General features: G+C 38.4%; 1 protein-coding gene across 1 annotated transcript in view; it reads left to right on the forward strand.

Moving 5' to 3' along the window:
- HADH (hydroxyacyl-CoA dehydrogenase) overlaps nucleotides 1-12,161 on the forward strand; it is a 102,273-nt gene that overhangs the window by 73,829 nt on the left and 16,283 nt on the right. The window contains exon 6 of the mRNA XM_044681638.1: nucleotides 7,624-7,750. Within this exon, the coding sequence (XP_044537573.1) occupies nucleotides 7,624-7,750 (127 nt within the window). The remainder of the gene's footprint in view (nucleotides 1-7,623; nucleotides 7,751-12,161) is intronic.

Below are 12,161 nucleotides of genomic sequence, written 5' to 3' on the forward strand. Positions count from 1 at the left end.
CCAACAGAATTCTCACTGCACATAACACTAGATTCCATCCAAGCAGTACATGCTAATTGCAAAAGAATTCTGGTGGAGTAAGTATGTAACACAGCATTACATGGATAAGTCACTAGACAACACATAAAACATTTTCCTGACTTCACATTTACATGTGAAACATAAACTTACACTTAAGAGAGAAGGGTATATCTGCCTTAGTAAAGAAAGTCTCTTACTCTGGTTCAGACACCGTTCTACTCAAATCACCTGACACGTCATGTACATATGTAATTTTGATTACTAACCATTAGCAATAAGTTTTACTAACACACAGGGACAGTTTAGTTAGTTTAGTAAGTTAGTACAGGGACAGATTTTCAAAAAATTTTCTTTGTAAATATTGTACATAGCAAAGGTCTATGGTTTAACCAATAGACTTACAAAAATATAGGCTTACTTATTATTACTAACATTTCTAACATAGGCATAAGTGTACTAACCTATTCATACACTAACTTTAGCAAGAGAACTAGAATTTAGAAGCTTATTTGCAAAAAATATTTGCAAAACTTTTCTTAGTTAATATTATCTGATTAGTTCATAAAATTAGGTAGATGCATAGATAGGATTCATTACTTTGTTCTAGTTAGAAAAAATTAGCCTTAAAAATGTGTGAATGTTTAAATGTAATTTGTTTTCCTTTCTGTTCAAAGTTTTTTTTGAAAACTGAAATCCCCATTCCTTTCCTATGCTTTTACCTTAACCCATCTTAGTTTTAGCTTAGTTTAGTTGTAGCATAGTTTAGGAGATAGCAACCTTTTATTATTGCAAACTTAGTTAGGGATAAGAACTTAGTAAGAATTTAGCTTAGTATAAGAGTAGTAATCCCTTAGACTTTAGTAACTATTAAAATGGTGCTAGTTGCACATTTTGAAAAGAAAAGGGGCATTTGTAGTATAGAGAGAGGGGGTCATATAGTTTTTTCAAGCTTTGGCTGAGTTCTGAAACAGTTAGGGGTTTGGAATCTTGAGGAAAAGTTCAGTTGGTTTGGGTCTCCCGTGGAGGGAGGTTGTCTGACCAGCTGAGCTGCCTCCTTACCTATCTGTAGAATTGAAATTTAGCCTGGCTTTGAAATATTTATTTAAGAAATTGTTATTTTGGATAAACCCTTTATATCTTCCTTCCCTATATTATTTCCTACCTTCCCTCCCTTACCTTATATGTCTGTGGAGTTAATAAGGAGAGTAATTAGAGAGGAGTTCAAATTCGTGAAGGGTTAACTATAATTGACAATATTAGATATAAAGAAACTAGTCAGTCATCATTTATTCCCTTTAGATATCAAGAGCACTTTGTAAGCTTGAGTTAAAGGCAGGTCCTTACTCAGACTCCATCTCTGCCTCCCTTCCCCCACCTGAGGTTCCTGAGACAACTGTTAGGGCTTCCTTAATCCACTTTCCTGTCAGATCATCCTTTTGAAGATAATAAACCCTTTTGTGTTTCAACAGACCTATTAGTATAATTTGTCAGTTAGTTATTAAGAGAGGAAGAAGAGGGAAAGAACTAACATACTCTGGGCTTGAAGGGAAGCCGGGTATCCATCTTGAAGGAAGGTGTAACTTCAAAACAAGTCCCTTCCTGTGAAATTAACTAAGCCTGTTGTTAATTTCAGTTTAGTCTATTTCCCTCAGCCTGTGTTTAAGTCTGAGTCCTGGTCTATAAACCCTGCTGTATTTGCCTGTTAGATTAATTCTCCCTCTCCCTGAAAATCTTATTCCTTCAGTGTTATACTCCTGACTTCAACCCTATTATATCCTGAATCTCCTTATTCCAGCCTACCTGTAATCTAGATTTACTATCTTAACAAATCCCTGATAACCTCCTTTCAAAATTCCCTTGTACCACACACCTTTCCTAAAATTATCCCCATTACACTTTCAAGCAGCTTTCAGGAGGCCCAGGCTGAAGAGGCCAGCCTCTAAAAGACCACCTCTGGTGGCATTTCAATCTTGACAGGCCATCCAAGAGGCTCTGCCCTCCACAGAATGTACCGATTCTGAGATGGTTCAGCCCCTGTGCTCCTGCAAGGCATTCCTCTGCCAGAGATAAGTCACCTCTCAGAAACCTGGGTTCCTTATCCCTTTACTCAGTGGTGCTGCTGCCTCTGGAGTCAGGGCTTGGGCCCAAATCCCAGTTCTGCCACTTACTACCTGGAAGATCTAGAACAAGTCATGAGAACTTTCTGGACCTTGGGTGAGGCATCAGTAACATGAAAGAATTTCACTTACTCTCCTCTAGAGACCCTTCTTAGCCTAAGTCTATATTCCTCAAGGACTGATTTCTGAGCTCACTTTCAGCATTAATGTTCTATGATTCTTTGATGCTGTGATCTTAGAAAAACAAAGTTTGTCTTTTTTTTGGACAAACATCCAATAAACAGCAAAACTCTAGTTCCTCAGGCGGTGGCTGCTCCCACTTTTACAAAATGGGATCCTTAAGATATCAGAGCAGGAAGAGACCTTGGAGGCAACTGGTGGTGCAGTGAGATTGAATGCTAGTGAGGAAGTCCTGAGTTCAAATGTGATTTCAGATACTTACTAGCTGTGTGCCTCTGGACAAGACACTTAACCTTCTTTACCTTAACTCACTGGAGGAGGAAATGGCAACTCACTCCAGTGCATTCAGCCTGGAGTCAGGAAGACCTGAATTCATATTTGGCCTCCGACCTTTTTTCTGTATGACCCTGGAAGTCGGCCTCAGTTTTTAATATATAAAATGGGGGTGATATAATACCTACCTCCTAAGGTTGTAATGACAGAATGTGATAGTATTTGTAGATTTCTTTGCAGACCTTAAAATGCTGTGTTTAGAAATGCTTCTTCTTATTTCTATTATTCATATTAATCATTACCCCTGCCCTTATCTTTAAAACAAAGATAATGTAACCCCATCATCTGTCACCTAGGGTTGTTGGGAGGGAAGCATTTTTACAAACCTTTAAAATATAAGTAGGCATAAAGATGTAAGCGATAAGGACTGCAGGAATAATCAGGTAGATGAGTCAGGGAAACTTTCTGAAATTGTGTTATGAAAATAGAGAATAGCAAAATGAAATGTTTTCAGTGAGAATATTCTTTATATGGTGACTCCCTCTTCTTTGCAACTGTTACTCCTTAGAACTTATAAGTAGTAGGGGCAGCTAGGTAGTACAGTGGATACACCAGATCTTGGATTCAAATCTGTTCTCAAGAAATTCTGAAGTAGGTAAATAAACACACAGGGGTTTGGAGAGGGGAAAAGGGATGAAGGAGGAATGAAGGATGAAAAGGGATAACTGCTTGACACACAGTATACCGCACTAGAAATCTCACCAAAACCTACAAATACAGGACTTGGGAATGGATGGTGACAGTTGAGAAGCACCTGTCATTTTAGACCAAATCAGCCAGAGATTTCCTATTAAATTATAGTGAGTCCTTTGGGTTGTGGAAAGAAACAAGAGAAAGTTATAAAACACAGTTTAATAATGATTTTAAGGGTAAAAGATGTGGGGAGAGGTCACACTACACTAAATAACTATGGACAGACAACACTTAACACCCTTGGGATAAATTCAGGGTTAGAGGTCTGGGTAATCCCTTCACTAACACTAAGGCAGGCAGCCAGGACACAAGGGAAGAATGGGGTTCTCACACAGATGTTCTTGATCTGTTGCTCAAATGTATCAGCTAGTCCAAGAGCACAGCTAACAGCCAAGTAGTCCACAGAGAAGTCAGGGAGAATGATGTATCTTGCTTTTCCACCTAGACCTTGATAGTTGATATGTTTCTCTTATAGATGTTGCTCAAGGCACAGAGATACCCCAAAATCCACAGGCTCTCTGGTCAGTGACTATAACTTCACCAACTCCTTTAAAACCCAGCTGACCTTAGAGAAAGAGTCCTCTATGTTCAGTCCCTTGCTGTGTTCCAGGTTGGAATTTTTAGCTCCTGCCAGCCTGCCTGGCTAAATTTACTTCTCCTGCTCTTAAAGCCTATTTCCCCATTATGCTTCCTAACTGTGTGATCCTGGCCAGGTCACTCAGCCCCAATTGCCTGGCCCTTACCCCTCTTCTATCTTGAAACCTATATTCATTCTAAGACAGAAGGTAAGGATTTAAAAGAAAAAAAAAGGACTTAATAGGTGTTAGAATACGAATTTAAAGTAGCTAATTAATTTAGCTAGAAGTAAAGATTTAGTAAAGAGAAAGAGTTTTAAATTTTACCTGGGCTCCTTTAAGCAGTGAAGGAAGGAATTATCTGTGGGCGATGTTAAGAGAATTTTGAGGAAAGGAAAAACAGTTGGGGAACTGGTCACTCTCCCTGGAGCTTCTCACTTGGAGTAGGTATCTAGAGAGTAGGCTCTGATAGATCTTTGATTTTCTTGAGTTATTTTTGGGAAGTCAAGAAACATCTTGTGATCTGAGGAAGATTGGGTGAAGTGACCACTTTTTTCTTTGAAAGAGGGAAAAGCTGCCAAAGACTCTCGCTGGAGTTGAGTCTGTTTTGGCACCCCGCTGTGAGAAGAGATTGAATGAACTGTCATTTTGTGACAAGTAGAGAGAGAAGCTGGTAAAATCTTATAGTTATTTTAAGGAGAATAATATAAAACTAAGATCAACTATTAGAATAGCTTAGTAAGTTAGATATTATATCCTTAGAAAGGAAGTTAAGTTAGGTCTGATTTCTTCAGATATGAAGAAATCCCTTGCGGGATAGTTGGGGTTTGGAGATAGTTAGAAACTTTAGTTTTAGATTTAAGATATCCTTTGTTATTCCTATATCCTTTTTCTGTCCCTGCTTCTCCTATTAGACAAAATTAATAAACAACGTTGGATTAAGCTGTATCCAGCAAGTTTATCAACTGTCGTCCAGTAGAGCTCCCTGACAGCATTAGCTGATCAATATCCACTGGCCATAAAGATCAAATACCAATAACAAGATCAATATCTTCAATAACATAGGTAGGTTCAAGGGAAGTGTCTAGAGTGTTAAAAAGTTAAGAGACTTGTTCGGGGTCCTAATCCTACCCATATACACCAATTCACAGACTCATACCAAAAGCAAAATAAAATATCCTTCCTTTGAACTTGTTTAAAAGAGTCTATTACTTTATGTTATATAGATAGGTAATATATGTAATATATAATTTTTTTCAGCATACTTGAGATTATGGTATAAGGAAGCCCTTCATTTGTATGCATCAATAATTCCTAGGGCAACCATACTTTATGGTACTATGGTACATTGTTTTTCTGTTAGCCCATCTTTTAGTAACTGATTCTGTCCCAATAGAATGGGTTGTTTTCCCTCTAGATTTCAGACAAACCCAGTTGTCTCTTTGAGCTAGAGGCCAACCCTGTGATTTTCTCACTCCTTCCAATGATCAGTGAGCTGTTGTGACCTGACTTCATTCAGGTATACCCAGCCAGTCCCTTCTAGGCTGCTCATTGCTGATTTTTCCACAAGGTGGCACAATAGGAAAAGGCAAGTTTATTTGGATTTCTTGAAGGAAATTTTTTCTTTATTCCATTAGAACTGGTAATCTAGCCTTCAGATGTTAACATTTTATATTTATTAGGAATGGGGAGATTATTGTGGATAGAGCAGCCTGAGTCACAATCTTATTCTGTATTTTCCCAAAAAATTTAATTGGAAATCTTTTCTCAACTGTACTACAGAAAGGGAAATAGTTTATATGCAAAAATTATTTGGGAGGGGGAGGTACAAAAAATCTTTGTTTTTAATGCTGGTCATCTGAGTTTCCTGGATGGATCTTATTTTATTTTATTTTTTAACCCTTACCTTCTGGCATAGAACAATTACTATGTATTAGTTTCAAGCTAGAAGAGCATTAAGGGCTGGGCAAATGGGATTAAGTGACTTGCCTGGGGTCACACAGCTAGGAAGTGTGTGAGGCCACATTTGAACCCAGGACCTCCCACTTCTAGATCTGGCTCTCAATCCACTGAGCCACTTAAGCTGCCCACAGAAGTTAGTTTTAAATATAGATTTATTCTAAATAAGGTTGTTGGTACCAGATTTCTTTTTTTTTTCTTTCTCTCCCTTCCTTCCTTCCTTCCTTCCTTCCCTCCACCCCTCCTTTCCCTCTTCCTTTCCTCTCTTTCTCCCTTACCTCCTGTCTTAGAATTGATACAAGTGGTAAGGGCTAAGCAAATGAGGTTATGTGACTTAGCCAGGGCCACATAGCAAGGAAGTATCTGAGGCCAGATTTGAAATCAGGTCCTCCCAACTCCAAGCCTGGTTCTAACCACCACAGAACCACCTAGCTACCCCTTGAGCCTTCTTTTCTGATTGTGGGATTCTTTACGTAGTCCAGAGAAGACATAGGGAAAGCTTGCTTTCATGTTGAAAGAGAGAATTCCTTTTGTAAAGTAAAAACATTAAGAGTCTAGTGGGGACATACATTGGAAAGGATACTGGATTTGGAGGCGGGGAGGGGGATCCTAAGTTTGAATCTCAGCTCTGTCACTACCCGTGTGACCTTGGGAACAGTACATAATATCTCTGGGCTTTAGTTTCCTTATCTCTAAAATGAGGGGATTGGACTAGGTGACCCCCAAGGCTTCTTACAGCTCTGGTTCTTTGATCTTAGGAACCAAAATGGTTTTAATTTGTTCTTATGTTTGGCTTTGAAATTTTTTCCCACCTTCCCAGATTTCTTACACCTTTTCCTCTTTTCTCTATAATCTAGTGACAAATTCTGTGGCCTTGTTGTCTCTGATGTGATGTCTTTTCTCTGGTTGTCTCCCTGCCTAGTATTCTGTCCTCTATGACTGTCTCCTGGCTTTAAGTCCCACCTAAAGTTTCACTTTCTACAGGAAGCATTTCTGGATGCCTTGAAATTCTAGAGCCATTCCTCTGTTGATCTCTTCCAATTTATCCTGTTACTAGCATGTTTGCACATAATTATTTTCATGTTGTCTCCTCCATTATACTGTAAGCTCTTTGAAAGCATGGACTGTTTTTTAGGTCTTTTTTTGTACCCCAAGTTCTTATAGTGCCTTTTCTAGCTGTGTGACCTTGGGTGAATCACTTAACCCCAGCTGCCTAGCCTTTGCTGCTCTTCTGTTTTAGATTTTTAGACAAAAAGTAAGACAAAAAGACAAAAAGTAAGGTTTTTAAAAATAAAATAAAATAAATGCTTGTTGATTTGACTATATTGATAATTTGATCCTAATGTAAGAAAATAGTTTCTAAGTTGTTTTACTGATTTTTTCTTTTTTTCATTACTGAATATGTTTGAGACAATTAAATAGCATGTCCATTCATCCTTGTAATTTCATTTCATTAAATCATGTGCAGAATAAGAGAATTTTTACCCTCTATTCCATGTGAATTAGGAGGTGAAGACAAAAGCTTCCCTTGAAATTTTAGATCGACTTAATATAAATCCAAACCTGAGATCATGTGATGTGTCTCTGGGGGAATACAATGTTTTTTCTCTTCCTTTGCTGATACCTTATGTCAGTAGCTACCCAATGTGGTGTACTGAAAACCTAAGCCCCAGTCATTGCCAATGATACAAAATCACCTGGACATTCTGTGTTTCTTTTGTTTGTTTATTTTTTTGTTTCCACAGACACACAATCTTTGCCAGCAATACTTCCTCTTTGCAAATCACAAACATAGCCAATTCTACCACCAGGCAAGACCGATTTGCGGGGCTCCATTTTTTCAACCCTGTGCCCATGATGAAGCTGGTTGAGGTTTGTATTTGTATATCTGAGCATATGTGTTTGCTTGGTTGCTACTCTTGACTTGTCCTGATTTATTCCTGTACTCAGTTCTCTTCTCTTGGAAAGCTTGTCTTTTCAAAGGAAGGTGAGGGAAGAAGTGGGAATAAGAAAAGAATACGGGAAAATACAGATCAGAAAGAGAATGAAGGAGTAAGAAATCCATGAAGGTACTTAGACCATAGCTTTTTGAATCTTGTGCTTACACCAGTAGCATAGAATATTTTTCTGCTGGTCAACAAGTGGGTTACAGTATTCGTTTGCAGGGGTGTGAGTAGTACAAGAATAGTCTATCCTGAATGCTGAAGAAGACAATCACTAGAAGTAGACTTCTTAAAGAATTCATGACCAAACAAGAGATAGAGAACTTTACAGGATATATGATGGATAATTTTGATCGTATCAAATTTAAAAGGTTTTGCACAAACAAAACCAAAGCAGCCAAAATTAGAAGGGAAATAGGAAATGGAGGGGAAAATGTAACAGCAAGTATAAACGACAGCTAAGTCAAATTTATAAGGATACGCGTCATTCCCCAAATGAGAAATGGTCAAAAGATAGGAACAGGAAGTTTTCAGAAGAATTCAAAGCTTTATTCATATGCATTAAAGCAATATTTATTCGAGAAATGCAAGTAAAGCAACTCTGAGGTACTACCTGACATAAGATTGGCTAATACGACAGAAAAGGAAAATGACAAATCTTGGAGGCAATGTAGAAAAATAGGGACATTGGTGCCCTGTTGGTGAAGTTGTGAACTGATCTAACTGTTCTGGAGAGCAATTTGGAAGTAGGCCTAGAAGACTATCAAATTGCACATACCTTTTGATCCACTGTTAGATCTGTTCTTGTCTCCATAGTGCTGGCTCTAAGGGTGGAATCTAACCCATTAGGGTCACAACTGATCCACAACACCTTCCTTCAACATCCCTACGATAGCTTTGCCAGTTGGGTACCTTTTTGAGTTTATTCCCTCATAGGTCTTCCTTGGGGTGTGGGTGAGTGAATAGCTGATCTGGCCCATTGGAAGCTAACAAGGGGGGAGTCTAGATACCCACCCATTTACTATCAGTACTCACCCACATACACCAAGTGCTCAAAGAAAAAGGAAAAAGATTTCTATATACAAAAATATTTGTAGCAATTTTTTTTTGTAGTACAAAGAATTAGAAATTGCATTAATGCTCATCAGTTGGAAATAGCTAAAGTCATGGTATCCCAAAGTGATGGAATCCTATTGTCCTGTAAGAAACAAGGAGTAGGATGGTTTCAGAAAAACCTGGGAAGACTTCTGTGAAGCGATGCAAACTGAAATTCTCTGAAGAAGGGAACTTTGTACACAATAACAGCGATACTGTATGGTGATCAGCTGTGAAAGACCGAGCTATTCTCTGCACTACAGTGATCCAGAACCATTCTGAGGTCTTATGATCAAAAATGCTCTGTCCCTCTAGTGAACGAACTGATGGAGTCTGAATGCAGCTCAAAACATACTTTTTTGAACTTTCCTTATTATTCTTGGTTTTTATGGTCTGCATTTTCTTTTGCAAAAAAAAAATGGCTACTCTGGAAATGCATTTTGTATGACTGCTCATGTATAATTTATATCAAATTGCTTGCCTACTCTAGGAGGAAGGAGAGAATTTGAAACTCAAAATTTTCAGAAACAAATGTTATGTTTTACATTTAATTGAGGGGGGAAAAATGAAATTTAAAAAAAAAAAAGAAAAGAAACAGTCTTCTTACGTGATGACACTCTGGAGGGGTCACTTAATGTATCAGTTTCCCATAGAGAGACACATGACAATCTTTGTGGACAGGATCGGCTTAGAAAGTAATCAAGTTGGGACCAGAGAGGTGGCTTGGTGAATAGAGCACCAGGCTTAGAGTTGGATAGACCTGGCTTCAAGTCCGGCCTCAGACACTTCCTAGCTGTATGACCCTGGGCAAGTCATTTAACCCTTATTGCTTATCCCTTACTACTCTTATTCCTTGGAGCCAGTACACAGATTTGATTCTAAGACAGAAGTTAAGGGTTTAGAAATTAATAAATAGATAAATAATAGTATGGAAAAATAAATAATTTAAGAGTTTCCCTCTAACAGAGACTCAGGGAATGATTTACTCATCCAGTGACACAATTTCGATTCAAAGACAAAAGGTAAGGTAAAAATTAAAAAAAAGATTTTTTTTTTAAAGACATTGGGTTGTATCCCCCATCCCTTCCACCCTTGGTGTGAACGTCTTTGCACTTTTCCTATTGGATGGAATGAGAAATTCACACTGATGTAATCATCTCATAGGGGAAAAAAAAGCTGGAGCAGCTTTTGAAGCCTGACTCTGCTACTTATTACTTGGGTGACTTTAGACAAGTCCCTAAATTCTTGACCTACTTTTGCCCATCTGTGCAGGGATGGATCTGAGACCCTTTCTAACCATCGATCTGTGATTGCAGATGATTGTGACCAGCTCTATTAAAAATAGCTGTTGGGGCTTTGAACTCTGTGACCCCAGGCCAAAGAGGTTTGGGAACAAATGGCCAGGGACGGTCGTCTACAATGATGCCTAATCATTGGCTGTGTTGATTCTGTTCCTTTCCTTAGAGACTCAGTTTTAAAGGGAGATGCATTCACAATAGGCAATTTGCACCTGAAAATGTAGCAACTTGCCTTTTATAAGGACTAATAACAGTGTCTGAAGAGTAGCAGCTATTAAAGTAGCATTTGTTCCACGGATGAGGAGTTATTGCCATGCGAAGTGTGGGGGAAGGCATCCCACAGCCAGGGTGCTGGGAGCCAAGGGAGAGAGGCCCAGGAGGCTTGGGACTTGGCTTTTCCTGGGAAAGAACACTGGGCCCAGAGACTGGTTGGTGGTTTTTGTTTGTTTGTTTTTTTAATCATCCCTGTTCCCTTGGTGTTTCTTCAACCCATCCTATATTTTGTTTCCCAATTCACAGCCCTTCTACCTTTTTGTATAGTATCCTTTCAAGTTCTGGCTTTAGGGAATATATTTGGTTTCCTTGGTCATTCTCTATTTCAGTTCAGGTACTTTATTTTATTTTTTTAAACCCTTACCTTACATCTTAGAATCAATACTATTCTGGTTCCAAGGCAGAAGAGTGATAAGGGCTAGGCAAGTGACTTGCCCAGAATCACATAATTCAGAAGTGTCTGAGGCTAAGATTTGAACCTAATACCTTCTGCCTCTAGGCCTGGCTCTCAATCCCCTGAGCTATGCCTTTAAGTTCAGATATTTTATTTATTTATTTTTTTAAACCCTTATCTTCTGTCTTGGAATCAATACTGTGAATTGGTTCCAAGGCAGAAGAGCGGTAAGGAGTAGGCAATGGGGGTCAAGTGACTTGCCCAGAGTCACATAACTTGGCATTGTCTGAAGCCAGATTTGAAGCCAGATCTTTCTGACTTTAGGCCCAGCGCTCCTATCTACTGAGCCACCTAGCTGCCCCATATATTTTTTCAATGATTAATGTTTACATTAGCCAGTTATATATATGTATGTGTGTGTGTGTGTATATACCCTTTGGCTATTGAATATAGAAGTAAAGAGGACCTTTTTTCCCCTTTTCAAATAGAATATTTTGTTTTTTCTGATTTGAAAAATAATTTTCAACTTTCTTTTTTAAAATATTGAGTTCTAAATTCAGAGAGGACCTTTTCAAAAGTCATTTGACTTCTCTTTTGTGAGAGAACATGGACCTTACCATTCTTCCCTGCCAGACTCTTTATTATGACACAAAATAGAATGTTTTTTCCAAAACACTATGACCTTCCTCCTCCAAATCACTTTTTTCTCCCTTGGGTCTTTAACCAAATATTGGTGAGGTTGCTCCATAAATCAGGCCTGTTGGCAATGACCAGCTGCATTGTCCTAACCATTGCTTTAATCCAATAATGACTGAGAGAAGAGACTTTTTTTTTTAAACTGTAATCTTGGGATTTCTTTTGAATCTTGGAAACAAGGCCCCTAATTCTTCTTCCTTCCTTCTTCTCTTTCCCTTCTTCCTCCAAGTGGTACTTTAGTCTTTTCCAACTCATTCCCTTCCTTTAGAGTCATACCACCACACCCCATGCTTTTAACTAATCCATAATCACATTAAAACATGATCTTTAATAATACTCTGTGTTTATATAACCCCTTTCATCCAAGGATCTCAAAGCCCTTTGTAGACATTAACTCATAAAATCATATAATACCCCATGAGGAAAGATGTGCCAAGCATTATTATACCCATTTTATAGGTAGAGAAACTAAAGCATGGAGAGTTGATTTGACTTGCCAATAGAGTATATGGAAAAAGAGGAGAGTATGAAATAAGGTTGGAGTGTTGGAATGGAGCCAGATTGCATGGAGCTTTGAAAGCCAG

Source organism: Gracilinanus agilis, chromosome 6, assembly GCF_016433145.1.
Source record: "Gracilinanus agilis isolate LMUSP501 chromosome 6, AgileGrace, whole genome shotgun sequence".
NCBI classification, from domain to species: Eukaryota; Metazoa; Chordata; class Mammalia; order Didelphimorphia; family Didelphidae; genus Gracilinanus; species Gracilinanus agilis.